Below are 24,647 nucleotides of genomic sequence, written 5' to 3' on the forward strand. Positions count from 1 at the left end.
AATGAAAGTGTGATATTTTCAGGAACAACATGGCTACCTTTCCCTATTTTTTCCTTTATATATAACTCCACCAAACACTGCTGTAAAGTATTCATCAACTCAGACTGGAACAATTTTCCCATCTGTCAAAATATTTTAAATAGAATCAAGCTGGTATTACTTTGTCAAAACATCTCATCAAAGACAGGATCTAAAATTAAACAGGCAGTTCCTCGAACTATTTAAGGTGAATAAACTGTCAAAGAAACAATACATTTTCAGGAAATTTTGCAAGGTCTCATTATCCACCCCTGAAGGAAATCGGGTGTTTAAATCAAATGGAAGCATATGTTGGGGACAGGCAAAAGCAGATCACATAAATATGAGACAAGTAGGCGACGTTTCCTTCCCCCAGGCTCTCGACTCGGGCTCCCTCCGCGCAACAGATAAGGTACGTCCCTACCGGAATGCTTTGATGTCTGTACAACTCGAACATTGGAGGGGAGCATTCAGCCACCAGCAAAAAGAGGTGCCCGGGATGCCAGGGGAGGCCACTCCAGTTACTGAGCTCTTCTTAAGACTTGGAGTTGGAAGAGACAGAGGGAAAGTGAGACAGGGCAGGTGTAGGAAAATGAAGGCTAGATTTGGAGTCAAAAGAACTGAGTTCCCAGTCTTGTTCTCCCCCTTAATACCCATATGGCCTGGTACATAGATCTGCAGCCCTCTGGGTCTCCATCTGGTTGGGTAGAAAACAATGGAGGTCTCTCCTAGTTCTGTATCTCAACAGGTCCCGAGGACCCCGGCCGACTCAAGCCTGGAAAGGGGAAGGGATTCGCTTGAATTCACAGAACCAAGAAATGGAAGAGCTGAGCATCCAGGCTGGGTCTCCTGTCTCTAAGGCCACAAGCCCTTATCTCCACCAGCTGTCATGAATGCCCAGAGCTTCAAGCCAAGCTGCCACCAAAAAGAGCTTTTCTAGCCCATTCCAAGGCTCCCTACTTCAGAACTCCACCATTTGGTCCTTTCTCTCTGGAATCCGGTCCCTGAACAATGTAAAAAATCCTGCTAGGTTTTGTCAAAGAGTTGGGGTCATTCTCTATGTGCAATTTCATGAAGGGGGGCATGCCAGAGCCAATGAAATCACTGACTGTGCAAAGCATTATGCTGGCCATTGTAGATAGGGGGCTATAAACCAATAGTCACACTATATTACAATTGAGTATTAAAGAAAAGGGGATACCTGGGTGGATAGAGCAGTGGGCCAGGAGTCAAGGAAACTCATCTTTGTGAGTTCAAATGTGGCATCAGACTAGTTCTGTGACCCTGGGCAACTTACTTAACGCTCTTTGACTTGATTTCCCCATCTGTAAAATGTGCTGGGACAGGAAATGGCAAACTGCTCCACTATCTTTGCCAATAAACCCCCAATGGGGTCACAAAGAGTTGGACATAACTGAAGAAATTGAACAACAGTCACAAATTAAAGAATTTTAAAATTAAATATTGTGCGAGGTCTAAAGACAATAAGTGTTTACTGAGAAAAAGGGGAAGGGGAAAGAAAGGAAGGGGAGGGGATGGGAAGGGGAGGGGAGGGGAAGGGGAGGGGAGTGGAGGGGAGGGAAAGGGAAAGGGAAAGGGAAAGGGAAAGGGAAAGGGAAAGGGAAAGGGAAAGGGAAAGGGAAAGGGAAAGGGAAAGGGAAAGGGAAAGGGAAAGGGGAAGGGGAAGGGGAAGGGGAAGGGGAAGGGGAAGGGGAAGGGGAAGGGGAAGGGGAAGGGGAAGGGGAAGGGGAAGGGGAAGGGGAAGGGGAAGGGGAAGGGGAAGGGGAAGGGAAGGGAAGGGAAGGGAAGGGAAGGGAAGGGAAGGGAAGGGAAGGGAAGGGAAGGGAAGGGAAGGGAAGGGAAGGGAAGGGAAGGGAAGGGAAGGGAAGGGAAGGGAAGGGAAGGAAGGGAAGGGAAGGGAAGGGAAGGGAAGGGAAGGGAAGGGAAGGGAAGGGAAGGGAAGGGAAGGAAAGGAAAGGAAAGGAAAGGAAAGGAAAGGAAAGGAAAGGAAAGGAAAGGGAAGGGAAGGGAAGGGAAGGGAAGGGAAGGGAAGGGAAGGGAAGGGAAGGGAAGGGAAGGGAAGGGAAGGGAAGGGAAGGGAAGGGAAGGGAAGGGAAGGGAAGGGAAGGGAAGGGAAGGGAAGGGAAGGGAAGGGAAGGGAAGGGAAGGGAAGGGAAGGGAAGGGAAGGGAAGGGAAGGGAAGGGAAGGGAAGGGAAAGGGAGGAGAGGGGAGGGGAGGGGAGGGAAGGTGAGGGAAGGGAAGGAAAGGGAAGGGAAGGCGAGGGAAGGGAAGGCGAGGGAAGGGTCTCATTTCATTGGGTCTCATCTACATCTGTAAAATGGGCGTAGGTTGGACTGGATGGCTCTAAAGTTCTTTCCAACTCTAAATGCATCCTCCTAGGATCCATTTTCTGGAATAGGAGAAAGATCAAGACAAGTCCCTTCCCCCTTCCTCTTTAGAGGGGACAAGATACAAACTCCTGAAATGTGAAATAACAATGTAGATAACAGGGTAAGACAGCCACAGCAGCCAAGTCACGAGGCAGCACCAAATTAATGACCAAAGAATCACACAGACAATAATTATCAGAGTACAATGGAGAGAAGAGTTCACAGCCGACTGTGCTTAGAGAACGTGTTAGGAAAATAAAGGCTTAAACTGGGTCTTACACAATTAGTAGGGTTGGAGAGGTGGAGAGGAGAGAGAGTTCAAGGTGGTTAGGATCGCATGAGCAAAAACCCAGAGGGCAGGGAAGTCCCACATGCCGATGGGCGTCTATAGCTGATATATGTATATAGGACATGGAAAAAGAAATGTATATTTCCACGTTTCAAAGCCCTCCTTGATACTAGGATGGACTCTGTGGGCAGGGAGAGGAATAGTGATTTGTGTAGCTCAGAGGAATGGGACAGCTCATTAAAATGCTAAGTTGAGATCAAATTGGGAATGTTCTTGCACCCCAAGATCAAGGGATGATGTTTTTTCTTACAACCATAGTTCTGGAGCAATCCATCACGCAACAAGCAATTATTAAACCCTTACTATATGCCAGCGTAGCTAAGTGGCACACTGAACAGCACCCTGGACTTGGAAGCAGGAAGACTCATCTTCTTGAGTTCAAATCTGACCCCAGACAGTTACTAGCTGGGTGGCCCTGAGCAAGTCATTTAACCCTGTTTGCCTCAGTTTCCTCATCCATAAAAGGAACTTGGAAAGAAAATGACAAGCCACTGCAATATTCCTAGTAAAAACCAGTTAAGTCAAAAGAGTTGGATATGACTGAAAAACTATTGAACAACAACAATGTGCCAGGCATTCACTGTGCTCAGTGCCAAGACAGAAAAAATTGGCTCTGCCCTCATTAAGGGCACATTCTAATGGGGGAAAGCAGAGGAAAGAGATGATCAGTTCGAAGCTGTGTGTTTGGGGCAGATCAGTCTGACAGTGAGTATAAGCACTTGTCTCCTCACAAGAATGTGCAGCTTCCCTTCCTCCTCATATCTGCCCCTCAGAACCCTTAGTTTCCTTCCAGATTCAGGTCTGTAGGAGACGTTTGCCCCTCAGCTGCCAATGATCCCTCCTTCCTCCCAAAGCAGATTTCTTTATTTGGGCAAACAGATCTCCCTTCCTCTCCCCATCTAGAAATCAGCTTCTTGCAGGCAGGCATCATTTGGGCAGGGGATCCCCTATGCCTTGGACAAAGTAGGTGCTTAAGAATAATTTGCTTTTGAATTAGAGACATGTTTAATGTAGAAGCTGAGTCATCCCCCCAAAAAAATAAAAACTTCTGAATGGAAATCCACTGCTCACATCCCACCATTGCACCCACCCTTCCTTCATTCTTTCTCCCTATGTGTGAAAATGGCAACTTTGGGCTAGGGAGAGGGGTTGGGATTGGGCCCAAGAAATCACTAATTCTACCCAATTCAAGACATCACTTGATTGTTGTTGCGCTATATCTGACTCTTTGGAACCCCATGGACGTTTTCTTGCTGAGGATACTGGGGTAGCTTGCCATTTTCTTCTCAGCTGGATTCTTTTGTCAGGCAATCAGAGGTTAAGTGACATACCCAGGGCCACATAACTAGGAAGTATCTGAGGCAGGACCTGAACTCAGGTCTTCCTAATTCTTGTCCCAGGAACCTAGCCCCTGAGTCTTATTTGCCTTCTAGATAGCAAGTTATCCTTAGACAGAAGCAGAAAGCCCAATGACATTTTTGTCCCAGTCTTGGCAAACTGAACCTTCAAAGTCCTGAGCTAACTCAATTTTTAGACCAGCTGGATGAGAGGGACTCCTCCACCATAGACGTCTTAGTGGACCCAAGATAGTGCCTTCACCGGCACCTCTTGAAGTGGCCCAGGGCACTGTCCTCTCTGCCACCAAAGACTCATGTGCTCCAAGACCATCCTGTACTCCCATTCTAGTGGCTCTTGGCTGAGAACTTCTTTCCTCATGATCTCAGATGACCTCTTACCTCTTCGCTCCCCTGGAAAGTGCTACTTGAAAGAGAAGGACTAATCCAGTGCCAAGGAAGAGCAAGTCTCTTTCTGTTCCTGTCTCAGTGGGACCTACTGTTCTTACTTGCACCTGCCATGCTACTAGCCCTAACATTTCAAGAGCTGGAATGGGCTGGGAAACTCACCCAGTCTACCTGCTTCCCTTTACTGATGAGATAACTATCAGAAAGGATGTTCTCGAGGGCAGGGCAGGGCAGGGAAGGGAAGGGAAGGGATGGTTTGGTTCTATCTGTGATATGCTTGTGAATGGAATTGATGCACCTGAAATCACCCCTAGTCAGTATCAGGGGTGGGACTAAAACTCATGTCTCAAGATCCCCCAGTCCAAGGCTCTTTGTGATGGATGCAATGGTGGTCTCTGAAGTCAACCATGTATACACAGTGTGGGAGAAAGAATGAGGAACATGAATTAGAATCTGAGCCGGTCACTTACTAGAAAATGAAACTAGGACTAATGTAGAATTGTGCTTTGATGGCCAATGTGGAAAAGGACAGAAAACAAAATGGCCCAAGAATGGGATTTGAATTTTTGCAGGTGAAGAATGTTGAGAATAACTATGAATCTCTCTTTTAGAGAGTGAGGATGACAAGGTCAAAGAGGCCTGGCTTTGGAGTCAGAGGAGCTCTGTTCAAATCCTGCTTTGGATTCACTTAATATGTAAAATGAAGAGGTTGGACTAGATAATCTCTCAGGACTCTCAATGCTCTGGGAGATAAGTGCCTACCCTACCTGAGTCTCTTATTTTTAGATATTCCCCAGGCCTGGTTTATTCCATCCAGCTGCCCCATACTCTTCCCCTAACCCACTGCCCCCACTTTCTTTACAGACTGAAAATAATCACATCAGTATTGCCATTGCTTCCAGAAAGTATGTGTTACTAGAATCTACTCTCCTAGAGCTTCACTAGTTGGCCCTATAATATTCTAAGCTAGCAGGCTCTTCCCTGGACCCCATCACCTATATATGTGTTGCTTTCCCTTGTTATACTACAAACTCCTGGAGGGCAGTTCTTGGTTTTTGTATCCCAGAGCCTAGCCTTGAGTTTAGCACATAAGAATTAGGTTGGTTTGTTTTTTTCATTCATTCCCTCTAAGTCTAAAAGCAGAAATGCTCAGATCAAAATGCAAAAACAAAGCAGGAGAGAGACAGAGACAGAGACAGAGAGAGAGAGAGAGAGAGAGAGAGAGAGAGAGAGAGAGAGAGAGAGAGAGAGAGAGAGGCAGAGAGAAGGAGAGAAGAGAGGGGGAGAGAGAGGGAGGGGAGAGAGAAAAAGGGACAGAGACAGAGTGAAAGAGAAGAGGGGAGGAGAGAGGGACAGAGAGTGACAGAGTGAGAGAAGATAGAGAGAAAGAGGTGTAGAAAGACGGACAGAGACCAATAGAGAGAGGGGAGAGGGAGGGAGGGAGAGAGGAAGAAAGAGAGAGGGGGAGAGAGAGAGAGTGAGAGAGAGACAGACAGAGACTGAGACAGACAGACAGAGAGACAGAGAAAAGGAAAGAAGAGAGGGGGAGAGAGAGGGAGGGGGAGAGAGAAAGAGGGACAGAGACAGAGTGAGAGAAGAGGGGAGGAGAGAGGGACAGTGAGTGACAGAGTGAGAGAAGAGAGAGACAGAGAGAGAGAGGGAGAGGGAGAGAGGGAGGGAGGGAGAGAACGAACATACTTTGGCAGAGATGGCTCAAAATCATGCATAAGAATTACATCTACCTGGCGAGCCCCCACCTGGGACTCCAGTCACAGTCCCATGCACCAGGAAATACGTAACAAAGGCCAATTAAGGGCCTAGAACCAGCAGCAGGTCTGAGAGAGGCCTCAGCTGGGGAGCACTACCAATTACACATATGGCTGCTACTTAATTAGGAGCTTCTAAACCGAGGTGAGGGATTTCCACATCAACAAAATCATGAATTGATATGAAGATTTCTGTTTCCCATGGAAAAGTGGTTTTCAAAGGGCTAGTTGAATCCACCTACCAAGAGTCTCTTCAAAGAACACTGGGAAGGAAGGAATCACACACACACACACACACACACGGAGAATATTCAACTGAGGCAGCCAATTTTCTAGACCACTAAAACTAGAAGTAGCCTATATTCCTGTATAGTAAAAGTACTTCTTCCCAGAGAACCCACCTCTCCAGGCTCAATTCCACATTATTGTCTTCTGCCCATTCTATATTCAGTTCAGACTGGATGACCTGGTATCCTCTCAGCGCCCTGTCCAAGTCCCCATACAGTCTCATGGCAGATCACCAGGCCTGGCTCCTTCCCACCTCTTAGAATCCTTACCTTCAAAGTGTCTGCTGAGGGCTGTCTCCTCCCAGAAGCCTTCTAGGATGCTCCTCAGTCTGTATTGCTCTCTCCCTCTTCCAATGACCTACTTGTTTATCTGACTACACTTTGTGTACCTCAATGGAATAGAAGTTCCTTAAAGACAGGAGTGGTTTGATTTTTATCAGTGGGTTCCCTAGGACACCTTGGACAGTGATTAATCCTTTTTTTATTAGACCTCTAATTTCATCTGCAAAGGATAGCCTTTCCACACACATAGTAGACCTTTAATTCTTCATTAAAATTTAATTTTGAATTCAAAAAATTATTTTTGAAATAAAAATTTAAATTAAAAAAGGCATAAGCATGTTAATATCATGTAATCCAACAACTTTGGAGAGACCTCTCCCAGAATAATTAGAACACTCATTAAAAAACAAGACCAGCAAGGTCTCTTGGTCTTAGTCATCAATTCCCTCAATAGAGCAATATGGCGCCTCCCTATAGTTAATATTCTCTCTATATACATCTTCATATATTATTATAATAATATTTTATATAATATTTATTTATTTTATATTTTATTTAATTTATTTTTAATATGTATATTATATTTCTATTTTATATAACTATATATTAATATATATTTCATGTATTATATATTTTCATATATATAAACATACACATACGCACACAACGGGATCTAGTTGCACGTGCTGGGCTCATTTCATTTCTAATACACAAATGCCTAGAGAGGACCCGGAATAACAGTGATGGTGGCTGTCCACCACGGCCAGCAGAGATGACAGAAGGGTTATCCCAGGCCACTGATGCCTGTGGCTCGTGGTGACTCTAGATTTAAGGAGACTCCACCAGGTGGCTCGCATTACCCGGCAGAAGCTCCGTTTCCTCGAGGGTCGAGCAAACAGCCAAATTCCGTGCTAACAAAACTGACCTCAAGACAGCCAGGCCAACACAGCCAACATGCGTCCTGGAAGCAGACCCTCAAGGACAGACAGACGTGTTGCCTTCCGTCCCCTGCAGGCAGCAGACCTTAAGAGCACGCTGTGTCTGAGAGGTGTCCCCGTCCCAAACGGCGATCGCCTCTCAGGGATCTGGAACAAGCCTTTTCCCAAAGAGAGTCTGTGACGTTTGGCAGCGCCATGAGGAGGCAGGATGGCTGTCCCGTTCCACTGTCCTTTCTGCTACCAGAATGGCCCCAAGTATGCTTGCTTTGAGCCCCCCATGGAGGACCTGATCTGTCCAGCTGCTGAAAGCAGGAACTCTGTCCATCTAGGACAACTGGCCACCAAATAGAAAGGAACAAGAGCAGGAGGCCAGCTCCTCTCAGGAGATTCTCTTTCTGAAGTCTATCATAAAGGAGGAGAAAAACGAGATGATAATCCTAACAAATAACCCAAATGAGAACGAGGACCACAATCAGAGCCGAAATTGTATCACACTTCAGGGTTTGCCAAGCTCTTATGTCCATTATCTCACTGGAACCATCCAACAATCTTGGAGAAGTACCCAGGGTCACAAATCAGGATCGGGGACTGGGTTGGAACCCAGCTTTTTCTGAGGAAAAAACATCAGACTTCATTACCTGCAGGGTATGGGGGGGGGTACAGTGGAGAGAGCACGGGGCTTGGAATCAGGAAGACTCATCTGTATAAATTCAAAGATAGCCTGTGTGACCCTGGACAAGTCACTTAACTTGTTAGCCTCAGTTTCTTTATCTGTAAAATGAGCTGGAGAAGGAAATGGCAAACTACTTTGCAAGAAAACCCCAAAATGGAGTCACCGAGGTGGACATGCCTGGAACAACGAAGCACGACTGCATCCAGTACTCGTATGGCATGATCATAATAAAGATGCTTTGTCGTGCAGAAGACTATTCCAATGGATGGAAAGAGAAGCTCTTAAGAAACAAACCCCTCCTCGATGATTCTCCAGAATTCAAGGCTCACTGAGCATCTTTCTTCTACAAATGTCTACCTTTTCTCCAGGGTATTTTTTCACTCCAATAATGCCAATGCCAGAGAACAAAAACAACATCAGGACAGAAAACGATCGTGTAATCAGCGTTGTCTTCTCCTGAGTCTCCATCCTCAGGCTCTGGGGTAAGACTGGACAGGAGGGCAGGGATCAATGTTTAAAGCACCCCCCCATGCTCTCCCCACAGGTACCCCTGGAACATGAGGAAACAGAGCCGAGATCACTCATTCTGAATGATTTACCCCAAGCCCAGAGAGCTGAGGTAAGCCAAACGGCGTTTGCAGCACTGTTTTATATGAAGTGAAACTGCGTCGCAGGGAAATGGGTCCTCAATTATCCTGTGGAGGAGGATGTTCCTAGGCTCTGACCTCACTTCTAAAAGAACAAAGTTCTTGCCTTGGCTCCATGGAATTGTTAACTCGCTAGTGACTCCCTCCACCAGCAGCCATGGCCATCGGCTTGGGAAGACGTGGATGCTCGCGTAGAGTCACACAGATCGGGAGCCAGACAAGAGGGATGGTTGGCCTCCATCCCATCCTCTGTCTGTCTCTCCACGCCTGAGTCAGTGAGCTCTGGGAATCCTGCCTGCTCTCTTGGAGTGGCCCTGATGAGCCCAGACCAAGCGGCTACTTCACTTGTCATGATTTAGCTGCTCTACAGAGTATTCCCATTCCAAGCTCCGTCCCAGCAGAGCATCAATAAGGACTCTGGTTTAGAAGGAGGTGCCATACTTCCCTGAGCCCTCATATCGAATTCAGGAGGGAGAAGGGGTAGAGGATCGCCCCAAAGCCTCAAGATGCCGGGTCTCAAGGTGGGAACCAACACAGATGCCCACTCTGTGGAATGACAAGGAAACAGGAGCCTGGAAAATCTGGGGGCCAAGAGACATGCTCAGCGAAGGAATAGGGGAGGGGAATTTCTTCCTGTTTGAACCATAGTTTCCTGCTAACAAGTAGTATTGCCTGATGGTTACAAAAGTGGTCTCACCCTTCATTTTAAGAAACCCTGATTTCAAGTCTTGCCTGGGACATACTGTCTAGGTGACTGGGAAAGTCACAGCTCTTGGGCAACTCTCCCGGATGAAGCATTGAAGAGAGTGATGGCTTCTTCATTTGGAATTCCCTAAACCACTGATGACACAGGTACAGTTCCTGATCCTGTCCTTCTTGCTGACCAAATGCCAAGTTCAGCTTTATTTTGTTGTTTCTCTCTCTCTCTCTCTCTGCCAGAAGATTAATTTGACTTTTGCAACTGGGGTCGAAGTCCCAAATACTTTACCCTAATTCCACGGTTAAGGATACCATTTCCAAACCAGATTCCCCCAAACTGAAGAATGGAGAGCGGTTTCCTCCCCAAAGTCTCTCAGTCAGAGAAAAGTGAGAATTTATGATGAAAAGACTTCTTCTATAACTATCCAGCAGACTGCTATAAAGGAAGCTTCTCTAATTAATATCAATCTGCCTCAGAAACTTACTGGTGACCCTAGGGAAGTCCCTTAATTTCTCTCCCTCTCAGTTTCCTCATTTGTATGAGAATAATAATGGCACCTACCACATAGGGATGTTGTCAGGATATACTGAGTGAATTCACGGAAAGCGCTGTGCAAAATCTTGAAATATTATGCAATTGCAAGTTACTGCTATTATTTTATTTCCATTATTACCAGTATTACCTTGGGCAAATCATTTCCCAAACTGAGCCTCAGTTTCCTCACTTATAAAATGAAGGGACTGAAACAGATGTTCTCTAAGATCACCATCAAGTCTAATTCAATGACCCTATCACTTAGAGTTTTCAAGATGGTTTGCTACAGAGAGAATGTCAAACATTTCTATGATAGCCCCTTGGATGATACATCTATTGCCACATTTCAACTTGATAACAACACTGTAAAATCGTATTATTAATCTTCTTCTTCCCATTTTATAATTTGAGGAGACTGAGTCCCCCAGAAGTCCAAGGACTCAGACAAGGTCACAAAACTAGTGGGTTAGTGATACAAGACTCAAAACTCAGTACTTTGGATTCCAACTAAGACAAAGGAAAACTGCATCATCCTGTGGAAAGACCACTGGCATCTGAGTTAGAAGACTTAGTCTCAAAGCTAACCCTTAGCCCTTGGGAAAGTCACGGACTCTACATACATCTCTAGGATGAAGTCCCTGGACCTATACTTCTTGCTGACCCAATGCTAAGTTTTTTTTTTCTTTCCTCTCTTTCTCCCAGAGGAGTAGCTTGACTTGTGCTTGGGGTAAAAGCCATCTATAGTCTCCCCTAGTTCCAATTTTAACTTATTCACTGGGTGCTTTGGGGTGAATCACTCCATCTCTCTGGTCTGTTTCCTAAAAAGTAAAATGAGGACTTGAGGCTAATGATCTCTATTGATCTCCCATCAACCACTGGACCATGGACCTCTGGACTAGGTTCTCAACTTTGTGATTCCTGATGTCACCTGCCTCATTTTGCCCAACTGGAAGAATGTCACTTCAAGTCATTGGGCCAAATGATTCAAGGCATTCTCACCAGCTGTCTGATTCTTTAAACCTTAAATCATTGGTTAAAATATGCAGATCATCCAAGTGAAGAAGAAGAGGAGGGGATTGGGTTGTTGAGATCGTGAAGGAACAGCAGCTCTTTGTCAGAGCCGCTTGGCACCATCTTGGGAGAGAGCTGGAAGGACCAATGCTTGGGATCTTACTCCTAACAGGACATCCTGCTCTCTTGTGTAGTTCTCCCCCTACTAGCCTGTCATTGTCATTAGCAGGCTTCTCAGAACAGCAAGAAGGGGGTTTGTTCAGATTTCTCCAGGCCTCCCTTTCCCAAGGAGATGCCCTCTGCTTCTCTGACTGGCTCATAAGAGACAAACTCTTTTTTTCAGACCACAGAGAAGCCTATCCTTTTGGCTACCTCCTTCCAATGAGAAGCCCCACCTCTAGTTCAACCATGGGCTGCCATTTGTATGCAAACTGAGCTAAAGTCCTAGAAAGGGACCGAAGCAGTGGAGCACAGGACCATTAAACACAAGACCCAGTGTAAGACCTAAATTAGGCAGAAGTGCTGAAGAACCATCTTGCAATGTGATCAGGCCCATTGGTGCTCTCAATGAGCTCACTTGCCTCTCGACACATTACCCAGGGGCACTTACAAATGGAAGGCAATGAATATATTACATCGGTGAGCAACAGAACTTTTGTCTAAGTAGGGCAAATTCTGAAGGGGAAAAAAGTCTTTAAATTGTATGCAGTGTTATCACTAAAATAAAAAAAGTCTTCAGAGCTGTACAGCCAAGGTGCTAATCACTTTTTAAAATAAAATTAGAAGAAAAAAAAGACTTACTCTTGCATAAACATTAAATGTAGCACTTCCAGATGCCGAGTCCCACACCTGGGGCTGTTCTTTCACTGCCATCTTAATTCAGTCTTTAATAACAGCCTGAATTTTAAATGAACTGAATCTCTTTATGCATTTGCAAATTTCAAGCTCTCTTCAGTCTTTGGGAAAGTTGAACATGGAACTTTTCTCCAATTCTGTCAGACAGCTGCAGGGTGAAATATCAATAGAAAACATCTATCTTGCCAATTATTAGATTTCTATTCATGCATGGCAAGAGGGGATAGAGAAGCTCACGTGGGTGAAATGAAATGATGGGAAAACCAAAGTTCCGCCAATAACATAGAGACACTGCCATGACATCAGCTAAGCCCCCAAGGTCCCAAATGAGACAACATTGTCAGCCTGGCGTTAAAGGGCCTTTTTCACTGTCCCATTTCCTTTCCCCCAGGAAAACGCTTAGCCAGAGTGCTGGTGACACATCACTGACCTCACTCATGTCAGGAGAAGCTGAGCGACCAACGATCCATCCAACTGGTAAACTTTCAGAAGACTTATTTTTTTCTATTCTACATCAACCCTTCTATTCCTTTGAGCTAAGTCATCAATAGAAAATTCCAGTTTACCAGAAAAAGGAAGGATTTTTTTTTCCTACCTAATATACACTCATGTAAAAACATTTTTTTCTGGGAAAAGCTTGCCGTAGTTGATGAACCTAAAACATGAGCTACTTTCTTTTGAACTTCAATAAGAAGCAACAGAGAAACAGAAGGGGAGAGTTTCTTGTTATTTGTTTTCTATTTTTTTTTATTTGCTTATAAAGGTTCATCAAGAATAAACAAATGGAGGTCTGTGGAGGATAAAGAGCAAACATTGATAATTGAAAACCAGAATGGTGTGATGATTAAAGCACTCAACTTCAGAGTCAAGTAGATCTGGGTTCTAATCTCTCTTCAGACACTTTTTAGCTGTGTGATCCTGGACAAATCATTTTTCTGTGCTTCTGATTTCTCCAGATGAAATGAAGAATTTGGGCTTCCTAGATAGATAAACATTATTATTAAACATTTACAATATGACAGCCAGTGTGCTAAGTGCTCAGGCTACAAATGCAAGAAAACAATATGACCTCAGTCCTTGAGTGGATGATCGGTTGCTACCCGTCAATCTTAAAAAGGACTAAAATGGCACCACTGAGTGAGCAAAGTCGTCTATGAGTCAAACAGGAGAAAAGGGAGCATGACTGAAGCTGGTCTGTGAAATGATCATGACAAAGGATAAATGAACCAATGAGGAGGGCAAGCCCAGAGTTGATTCATCTTGTAGTGGGCAAAGCAATTGCTTTGGTAATGGAGCCATTTGGAGAGGTAAAGTCTCTCAGGTCCCATCCAGCTTTAAATCTATGAGGTTAGGATTAGATTTCAGTGCATGCCTACTCTACTGACAGAGGTTTCCACTCTTATTCAGATATCATCTGGGAGTGACAACAGATGAACCCTCTTTGCAAGTGGCTGGGAATAGGATTTGCCACCTTTTTAGCTTGTTATCCAGCAGGACTCTGGGTGGCTGGAGTGGAAAGCCCACAGGTAAACCTTGGCGGAAGGAGTGGGGAAAGCTGAGTGGAATGTCAAAGTAGTGAATGGGTCCTAACTTGGGGCATGTGGGCCTGGGAGGGAGGGCTTGGGAGGAAGGCACACCCAAATGGCAGGGCAAAGAAACTCTCATAGACTAGGTGGGGAGATGGGGAGACTTTGCAGCTCCTAATCTATGGAGAGATCCTAATCTGCATCTATGCATATAGGGCTCACCCCAGTGAAATATGGATCCTAGAGGGATTCAGGCTTTCTCCTCTGCTGCCCTTCAAGACATCCCAAAGGCTCAACATTACTAATAATCCAAAGGGCAGGGGAGAAAGTTCAGAGGTCATTCAAAACCCAATGACCATGAAAGGCTATGAGTACAGAGATCAATCAGGAAGCATTGATTAAGCACCTACTATATACTAGGCACTGTGTAACAACTGAAATAAAAGCAAGGAAACATCATCTTGGAGAAACTCCAGAGGATTCAATGTTTTGATGCTTTCAGGCTCCTTGGTGTGGGTGCTCTCTTCACCCATGAAGGTTGTGACTTCATTCACATCTTGCTATCCCACTTAGGATACTTGATTCAGGTTTATAGACTATATGTACTCCAGGTGCCTGAAGCTGTCCTTTGACTGCTTTCCTTCTTTGGGCAGTCACTGATTATTTAGAGCCACTCTCCAAGAGTCCAAGATGATTTAGTTCAAGAAAAAGGGCCACAAAGTTGAGGAGATTAAAAAAAAACAATGCTTCTGTAGAAAAGGCACTAACCTCTACCAATGGCATTTAATTACTTTAAAATGAAATATTTTAGAAATAAAGCAAACGTAAAAGCATCTTAATAGTATGTAATAGGGCTAGGATTGGGATAAACTTCCAACATAAAGAAACATTTTTTTGTCTGTGATCATCTTAAATCAGAGATTTCTCATGTCATAGAATCTGACAGTTGAACAAGGCTTTGGAAGTCATTTGGGTCAACTCTTGTGGGGAGGGGCATCATTGGCACAACAATCATAAAAGATCTTTGGAGCTATCTGGCTACATAGGCATGTGGGTCAACATCCGCACAACTTTCTATTTTAATTAGCACACAGCCAACATCCACTATGCTAAGGCGATGAAACTAGAATTTGTAAAAAGAATACATTCTTTGCATGATTTAAATGAACCTTCAAACACTCCAAAGGCAATGCCATTCCTTCCCATGAAGTACAGGAGAATGTCCTTGTTTTCTGCAAGGTTATTTCATGCCAATATTTTAAAGGTTTACAAAGACGCGCTTCAGAAAATAAAGAGAAAATGCATCCAGTGAGGATGACTCATTACTTCTGTGGCCTTCTCCAATCGAAATGCTTCAGAGGTAGGTTTTTGGTTGGCCTGTATGTCAAAACAAGGAATGGCACTCTGAACTTTTGTGTTTCTAGTTTTAGAAACATCTCTCTAGATTCTTTGAGAGGAAGAGAATAGGAGAGAGGCAAGGAGGGGAATCACAAAACATGGGACTTCCAAACTATTCCAAGAGAATGGCCCATCCTAATCTCTTTTCATTCCCAGGGCCATTATCCTCACCTCCACCTTTGGGAACCACTTATTTCCTTCAGGGCTGAGTCCCCATACTACTTCCTACAAGAGGATGTTTATTATTTCCCTAGTTTTTAGATCTTCCTCCCAAATCACTTTTGTATGCAGCACCCAGATCCTGGCCCTACAATATTGGTAGGGGAGGTAGGATTGACAACTACGCCAGGGTCCCAAGGACTCTGTGGGTCCATATTCCTAAAACTACGGCTCACGTGCCCACACTGGTAATCTTCCCAATACCAATCAGCCAGTAGACACACTTATCTCAAAGTAAAGGCATTTACTGAGATGGTACAGTCAGAACATTAGTTGTAAAATGTCCTGCCTCAATATCTGCTCACTGGGCATGGTTTTTACATTGACATGAGAAGCAACCCTGCAAAATGGCATTGGTGAGGGCAGCTGAGTGGCTCCATAGATGAGAGACAGATCTGGAGATGGGAGGTCCCAATTTCAAACCTGAACTCAGACACTTCCTAGCTGTGTGACCCTGGACAGGCTCCTTAGCCTCAACTGCCTAGCCCTTCCTGCTTTTCTGGTTTGGAACCAATACTTGGTATCAATTCTAAGACAGAAGGTAAGGGTTAAAAAAAAAAGAATGTCATGGTAGATGCAAAAAATCCTTGCTCACTGCCTCTACACTGCTGTCCTTTGGTAGAAGTACAAGTAAAAAATATGAAGGATAAAGGCCAATCCTCTTTCCAGGACTGGATTCTTCTTCCAGACTCTCTTAGAAGAGAAGTCTAGCAACTTCCAGGGGCTACAATCCTCAAAATGGCTGCTTCCTTCTATGATGATTTCTGTCTCCATAGAATGAATTCTAGTTTTCATCCTTCCTTCCTTCCTTCCTTCCTTTCTTCCTTCCTTCCTTCCTTCCTTCCTTTCTTCCTTATTTCCTTTCTTTCTCTTCCTTTCTCTCTCTTCCTTCCTTTCTCTCACTCTCTCTTTCTCATTCTTACCTCATTTGTTTCTGTTTCTTACTTCCTTCTTTCCTTTCTCTTTCTTTTTCTTTCTTCCTTTCCTTCTCTCTCTCTCTTTCTTTCTTCCTTTCTTCCTCCTCCTCCTTTTGTTTTACCAGAAATGTCCAAGATGGATGAGTTATCAATGGCCATCCTTCTCTGAGCATAGCAAGCCCTTGCTCCTCTATTTCCACCAATATTTCTTCACAGCTTGAAAAGGAACATCAAAGTGAAGACCCATTTTCCCTTCTTTTAAGAAAGAACCACTGGTTGCCGCTGTTACTTGATCATCCTATAATTTCATTCAGTGGGGAGAAGACATCAGTTGATTAGGACTGTCCCCATTACACAAAGAAAGCAAATATTAACTTTTCTTTGTACAAGTTGTATCCACAGATCCCTACACACACCTCCCACCAAAATGAATGTTCCATGAGGACAGAGACTGTCTCATTTCTGTCTTTATACCCCTAGCAAAATGTCTGCACCTAAGTGATGCTAAGTTTGCTAAGTGATGCTAAGTGATTGATAAAGTAACTCATGGGGAGTGTGGGGTGTGGAATGATCATTGCCTTAGTCAGGAAAGTGGAAGAAGTATCAATCTGTAATGTGTCAACCCATTCAGATTCAGTTCTCCAGAAGCCCAGTTTCTATTCCTACCCATACCTCAGAAATGTGTGAGACCCAGAAGGTCATGAAGCAGGCTGGTCCTTGGTTCCTCTCCCAGCAAGCTAGAGACACTCTCACTTTCCATTTACACTTCTCCCCAAAGTGTGGAGATGATCAATCTGTTAACATCTCTAAAGTCCTTCAGGTAAATGATGCTGCAAATACTAAGCATTATTGCTAGTCTCAAAGACAATGATGAAATTGGAAGGAAGCTAAAAGCCCCAAGTCCCTTACTTGAATCAGGTAATCCCACTACACTGTCCAATTCAATGAACTTCAGCCAGTTTATTTATGAAGCTCCTAGTATGGCCAAGGCATCGTGCTAGGCACTAGAAGATTGGAAATACAAAGCTGAAATGAGAACAATCCCTGACCTCAAAGCCCTTCCATTCTACTGAGGGGATGTACGACAACTCCATGAAGAGATCATCTGATAATGAGAGAAAGAATGCCAACTAAGGGGACCAACAAGGGATTCTCAAACAGTCCTAGGAGAATACATGTGGAGCTACACTGAACCTCTGAGTTTACAGAGTCCAAACAATTCATTTTATAGACAGAGAAACAGGAAATGATATGCCCAAGGTCACATAGCTAATAAGTGTGAAAGGCAGAATTTTGAACCCAGGTCTCATTTGGATTCAGGGCTGATACCTAAGCTAAATGTTCAAGATGGTTGGGAAATTTTGAGTTGGAGATAAGTTGGAAGAACATTCCTGTCCTGGGGTTAGTCTGTGCGAAGACGTAGAAAGGGGAAGAACAAGTAGGCCAATTTGGCTGGAACTCAGGGTAGCTGAATCATAATGTAAAATAAGGCAGGAAGAAAAGGCTGGAGTTGGTGGAAAGGGCTTTCAATATCAGGCTGAGTAGTAGGGTTTTTCACCTGGGGCAACAGAGAGTAATTAATTTTTTTTTTCTGAGTTAGTGACGCAGAGGCCCTTGTAGACTTCTAGTGATGGGCAGGCCATCCCATTTGAGGATAGTTTTAATTTGACTTCTTTTTTCCCCAAACCAAAATTCCCAGAGATTAAATGACTAGATAAAGGTCATGCATTTGCTAAGTAACTGAGATGGACAGACAGACATTCTGACATCATGAACATGTTAAAAATGGTTTGAGCCCACAGAATCCATCATGTGTAAGGGATCTGTTACCACCCCCTCTAAATGTGGCCAAAGAAGGGGGCCCATGAAGGCAGAGAAAAAGAAGTCATTCGCTGGGGTAATTTACAAGGATTTCAGTCCAAGAGGCAATTAACACTCCTGACATGTTTGGAAGTCAGAACAGATAGGAAGGAAATGGAAGAAGGCATCATCCCCAACAGAGTCACAAAAATACTGCAAGGAAATCACCTCTCAGAGATGCAGAGAAACTTTCCAATGATACTCAAATGCCCAAGGATCTCATGAGAGAGGTCCAACTAAGTGATGTTCTGGAATCAGCTCTTGCCAGAGAAAGTGGCTCAGAAATGCCTATCCTTGACATTGATATAGTGGCAGTGATTAGCTGGTCTGAGAGGCACACATCAAAGCAGAGGTAAGGGAAGCTCCAGTAGAGGTAGTTTGCTATTAGTTGCTGGAGGGACAGATTCCTGCCTTCCCAGCCGCCCACCAAATTTCACAGAGCTGATCCTGCCCCACCTTCCCATTGCCCTCTGCGGCCCCTCTGTAAGCCCCACCTCTGGCAGAGCCCTTCTTCCGCAGTGACAGGAAAAGAAAGTGATTTCCAATCTTTCAAAGGTTTTCCAGGAATTCTTCAGGCATCCCTGGAGATCTCATTAAGGTAAACGGATGCTCTAAAGGTTCTTAACTTTCATTGTATGTTGGACCCCTCTGGCTACACAGTCTGATGAAGTCCATGGACCTCTTCCCAGAATCATGTTTCTAAATGCATAAAATAGAATTAATAGGATTACAAAGGACAACAACTATACTGAAGGACTGTTATCAAAATGGATTTTTACAGGTTCATGGACCTGTTGCCAAGAACCCCCTTGTGTATGGAATGAAAAGAACAGCATGTTGGTGGCCTCAATGACACCAACTAAGTGGCTCAATGGATAGAGAGTCAGAAGACCCAGCTTCCTGAGTTCAAATCTGGCCTCAGACACTTACTAGCTGTATGAGCCTGGACAAGTCACTGAATTTGTTTTGCCTCAGTTTTCTCATCTGTAAAATGAACCAGAGAAGGAAATGGCAAACCATTCCTGTATCTTTGTCAAGGAAACCCCCCCAAAGAGCCAGACACGACTGAAAAAAAGGCTGAAGAATAACCATGACCTAAATGGAACAGGGCAGCAAACAAAAGTGAAATGAAAACGAAATAAAAAGCTTCCTGACCAATCTAGTGCCCCGATGTGGGTCAGAAAGCTACCGAAAAATGAAATCAGAATGCCTGCACTCCCGTAGCCAAGGTATTTTACATCCCACTGGCTGAGAAGAGTTCTGTCAACACTTGTCAACAGGGTAGAAATTAACCCCTTGAGGAAAGGAGCTCTGAAAACGTTGCTGTTGCCTTTGACACGGAAAGGGCTTCCGAGACGCTTGCTGAATTCGATTGCCACATAGGATGTTAGCATTTTTCAATGGGAATTCCCAACAATGCCCTGTTCCTTTCCCTGAAGGGTACAATGCCAAAGGAAGAGGACTAAGCATACAACTTCGACTCCATGGGGAAAAGAAGGCTCCAAAGTTCTACAATCCTTCCCCTCCTCTCCTTCCTCCCAGCCCAAAGGCTTTCTCCTCTATATTTGGTGGTTCAGGATTACTCATAGAGCAGATGAAAGCACACAGCATGTAAATTCCAGGTTTTGTCGATTCCAGACGATGCCCAGCCCCATTCTGCCAGCCATGACAGTGGCCCCTCCATGTTTCTCATTCATTTTACGTCCAAAAGTGAACGGCTTTGAGGTGACACAGATGAATTTCCCTGATCTCCTTCACCATCCAAAGAGGAACAAACAATCTCTGGAGTCAAAGGCACTCCTGGGGCCAGAACGGGGCTGAAGGGCATTTTCTGAGCATTCACTGCCAGTCACTAGACTAAATACCCACCTTTAATTAGAATGTGTCATTGGGAAATTCACTAGCGCCCAAGCCTCAGGGCAGACGGAATCCCATTGAACTGTTGGACTCCTCTTTGTTTACGTGGTTCCATCAACCAGACTCTCCAGTGAACAAGGATTCACACCAAGGCAGTGATTCAATTTTACAGGTTTGAAAGAGACCATTTGAAGCAGGATGAGAGAAAGGAGTGGGGCAGCTGGGTGGCTTGGTGGATAGTAAGCCAGGCCTGGAGATGGGAAGTCCTGCATTCAAATCTGACCTCAGACACTTCTGAACTATGTGACCCTGTCCAAGTCCCTTTACCCCAGCTGCCTAGTCCTGACCACTTTTCTGCTTGGAAGTAATGATTCTAAGGCAGAAAGTATAAGGGTTTAGTTTTGTTTTTAAGAAATGCGAGTCAAGGGGCCTTCTTCCAATGTTCCCCATTTGTGGAACTCTGAATGCTTCTAACTTCATCCTAAATATCAAACATCTGCGATTTTGTTGGCATATGGGGCTCCCTCCACCTATGAAATGGACCACCCTGTGTGCTTGGCACTGTGTCGGGCACGTAGCGGCCCTCAATAAAGGTTGACTTGGGTTTTTTATTGTTATTATTACCAGTATTGCTGGTATTAGTAGCAACTAACCTTTCTAAAAATGTGTAAAACACTTTGGGTAAATTATCTCACTCTGTCCTCCAAGGACTCTGGAATCCTCCATTAACCATCATTTCTTAAGGTCCTTCTAAGTGGCAGGCGCCAGAGTGGATCCTGGTGGACCTTCCGGCAAGACTGCCAGCAAACCAAATCTGTCTGCCTCCCTGCCCTGTAGGCACTAAGCCCCTCCCACAGAGTGGTACATAATGACTGACTGATGGATGGATTTGCTTCTCTGCCCCTACAGGATGGGCTTTAGAAAACCTCCCCAGGAACAGCGGATAATCCGTCTAGAGATGGAAGTTGCCTTAGACAAGATCAAATTCAACCTCATTTTAGAGAGAGGTAAACTGAGGCTGAAAGAATGGAAGTTGCCTTAGACAAGATCAAATTCAACCTCATTTTAGAGAGGGGTAAACTGAGGCTGAAAGAATGGAAGTTGCCTTAGACAAGATCAAATTCAACCTCATTTTAGAGAGGGGTAAACTGAGGCTGAAAGAATGGAAGTTGCCTTAGACAAGATCAAATTCAACCTCATTTTAGAGAGGGGTAAACTGAGGCTGAAAGAATGGAAGTTGCCTTAGATAAGAACAAATTTAACCTCATTTTAGAGAGGGGTAGACTGAGGTCTGGAAAGCATGATGGGCCCAGGGCCCCACAGCTGGTAAGCATTTGTGGCGAATTTGAACTCTGGGCTCCTGACTCCCAGACTAGGCTTTGTCCACGGCACAGGGCTGAGCTTTTAAAGTCATTCATGGAGAGTCAGGGCAGATGGGAAGAGGATACATCTGGATGTTCTCTGGGGATCTGAATCATGCGAGAAGACCAGAGAGCAAGCTAGCCCGGCCTTGGGTCACTGGGTAGCCAGGAGAAGTCAGCGGTCCCTGGGAAGACATCCAGGCTCATTCTATAGACAGCAGGGCAGGTCTGCATTCAGAGAACGGTGGCAGCTTGGCTCATCCCCCTGCTCTGACAATGCTCTGCCCCAAACCTTGGGCACAACCCTGGAAAATGCATGCTGGCAAGGGGGGTGGCCTGGCTCCCCAGCCCATCTCAGAGCGCTGCTGTCCAGGAAGAGCCTGGGCTGCAGCAGCCTTGCTCAGCCTCCCCTCCTGGCATTTCCACCCACAATCCCCAAGTCTGGCCGTCTGGAATCAGCTGGAGAACAAAGTGCTTCTCCCAGCCTTCGGGTGGCTTCTCATTCTGAGGGCTCAGCTGGGCAGTTTGCTTTTTACAATGGATGGTTGGAATGTCAAGTCCGCCAGGAAACCCAACTTCTCTCTTCCTCCAGGGAGAATTGGGAGCCCCCTCCAGGAGACTTGGAGGCTGAAGCTCTCGGGCACAGGGAAGGACCTGCTGTCAAGGCACTGCTTAGTGCCAATCATTGCCCTCTCGGGATGTTAGACAATTGGATCCCAAGTTGAGCCCCTTAGAAGGAGCCTCAGACGCTCTCTCGCCCAAACCCTTCATTTTACAAAAAAGGAAACTGATGCCCAGAGGCCTGAAGTGACTTGTCCAAGGTCACTCAGGGCCATTTCTTTTCTTTTCTTCAACCAAGATAGTTTCCTGATTGTTTGCAAGTCAGCCGCTGCCTCCTCCGCCTGGGCAGGGTGGGAGCGTTCCCCAGCCCGGGAGACACTGACTCCGACCCTCCCACCGGACCTCACTTTGCCTTTCATCTGAAAAAGTTCCGAAAGCCACTTACCGGTCCGGTTGTGCATTCTCGCGTTGCCCAGAGGCCGGCGCGGGCTCCCAAACTAGCAGGCTTGCCTCTGAGCTCGGCGGCGGCATCCGTTAGAGTATTAAAGAGCGAGCCGAGGAAGGGAAGTGGTTAGTCAGCCTGCTAATTTTATCAGTCCCTCCCACTGGTTAAACAGTACCTGATGCGATGTGACAGGCACCCAACTCCGTTTTCCAGCTCACTTCCCTTTCTGAAGCCTGATCCGATAAATATAGCCGGACTTGGGGGGAGAGAAGCATCGGTACCTGATGGGGAAGGCAGGCAGCGCTGGCGGCGGCCGCGGCGGCTTTCCTGTTTCTACGGAGCCAGGGGACTCTGCACTCCCTCCACCCGAGCAGAGGAGGAGGAGGAGGAGGAAGAGGGATCTCGCTGTGCCGCGGAGCCTGGCGGGAACGGGGGATCCAATGGAGGGGTGCCGGGTTCCCAGGCTGCAGGGGATAACTGCCTCGGCCCTGGAAACCAGCCAAGTTTCCGGATGTAGAAAATTCCATAACTCGGCTCCCTGGCTAAAAAGCTCCCTCCTCTGGGGCTTTGCCAATTAAAACCCAGGGACAAGATAGCTGATGTGTGCCCGCTCAGCAAGGGCAAGGGAGGGGCAGGGAACAGAGCCCTGGATCCCCAAGCCCTCGTGCAGGAAAAAGAATGGCAAATAGAGAGGCAGAAACTGGAGTCACAGGACCTCGATTCAAATCCTGCCTCTCAGGTCTGATCTTTTTTCTTGAAGCCGACCTGTGCTTTTATTGGACGAGGGACCTTCCAGGAGGAAACCCCCATCTAATGCAACTTCCAGAACAAACACTGTGCGCAAGGAATGCCTGTTCAGAAAGAGAGGTTGATTAATTTGCCATAGGTAGGTACGCAGCCACTGTGATTCAGAGGAAGGAACTGACTCCAGGTTTTCCTGAAGTTGGGACACGCTGGTGGATAGAGCTCTTCCTGAGGTCAAATTGAGCTTCAGACATTTACCAGCTCTGTGACCCTGGACAAGTCCCTTAACCCTGTTTGTCCCAGTTCCTCATCTGCAAAATGGGCTGGAGAAAGAATTGGTCAAACAAACAAACCCTCCAGTATCTGTGCCAAGAAAACCCAAACAGGGTCACAGAGTTGGAAGCAACTAAAACAACTGAAGAACCTTCTAAGCTGGCTCTTTCTCAGTCATTCTTCACCTCCTTCTATTTAGACATCTAATAATAGCTGGCATTTACTAGTGCTGCTACTACTACTGCTACTCTTGCTGTTCCTGCTCCTTCCAAGCAATCAGGAAACACTTATTAAGAACTGAAAGAGAGAGAAATCTGGAGACGTTGGGAATAAGCCTGGAAGAGCTGCAGGAATCCTGCAAGCAGCGAAGAGGGGAGGGGCAAAATCGTGGAGGGAGACAACAAGCTGATCAGGCAGGTGAAAGGGGCTCCTGGCAGAGGCACCGGGCAGAGGGGGCTTCTTTTGTTTGACTGACTGAATCTCAAAGTCAGAGATCTTTCTCTCCCTGAATTCCTGATCCCCGATCCTCCCGAACCCCAGCCAGTGGACAAGGACTTTGAGAGACAAGCAGTCCACAAAGAAGACCTCTAGAACTCCTTTTGAGCCTTGAACGTGGGGACACTTGCTGTGCCAGCCAAGAAACCAGGGTTCCTCTGCTCTGAACCCCTCAGGGGTTCAGGTTATCAGAGCTGAGCTACCTAACTGTGGGGGGAAGGGTGTCCATTAGACAGGGACCCCTCTCCCTCTTTCCCTCTGGAATCTCAATCCTTACCATTCATCAGCCCTGCTCCTTTCCTGCTTCCCTTGAATAACTCAGTCATTAGGACCCAGGACTGACTCCAGACTTATTAGAAGACAGCCTGAATTGAGGGGGGAGAAGGGGGCTCTCTCCCCAGAAGAAGGAGGCTTAACCCCTGAAGCCTCTTCCAGCAAGGATCCCAGAGAGCCTGCCAGTAGGAATTGAAGGCAGCCATGAGGGGGTCTAGTCAGAGAGGGCTGGGGGAGAAAAGACCAAATCCATCCTCTCTCTCTCCTCTGGCTAAACACCACCACCTCCTCCTCTCACTCTGTCCCTGCTTTAGAAGGAAGAAGCTCCATTGCCATTCTCCCCTTTCCCCATTATATTACAGAACCTACTTCGGACCAGGTAGTGTACGAAGTAGTTGTTGCTGCTGCTGTTAGTACTGCAACTATGAATATTAAATAACAATAACTGATATTTATGTAACTTCCAAAGGCATTCAGAATACCTTTTAGGCGTCACTCAACTTGATTTTCCCGGGAACACAGTGA

General features: G+C 45.7%; 1 protein-coding gene across 3 annotated transcripts in view; it reads right to left on the reverse strand.

The window, feature by feature from the left end:
• Positions 1 to 22,704, reverse strand: part of HDAC9 (histone deacetylase 9) — a 777,497-nt gene extending 754,793 nt beyond the window's left edge. The window contains exon 1 of one of the 3 annotated variants that reach the window (XM_056800543.1): positions 22,338 to 22,488. In XM_056800543.1, coding sequence (XP_056656521.1) covers positions 22,338 to 22,353 — 16 coding nt within the window. In that variant the 5' untranslated portion in view covers positions 22,354 to 22,488. Of the gene's footprint in view, positions 1 to 22,337 lie in introns of all 3 variants that reach the window. The other 2 variants (XM_056800551.1, XM_056800557.1) reach the window with 2 other exon arrangements.
• Between the last annotated feature and the right edge of the window lie 1,943 nt (positions 22,705 to 24,647).

The sequence above is a fragment of the Monodelphis domestica genome, chromosome 5 (assembly GCF_027887165.1).
Source record: "Monodelphis domestica isolate mMonDom1 chromosome 5, mMonDom1.pri, whole genome shotgun sequence".
NCBI classification, from domain to species: Eukaryota; Metazoa; Chordata; class Mammalia; order Didelphimorphia; family Didelphidae; genus Monodelphis; species Monodelphis domestica.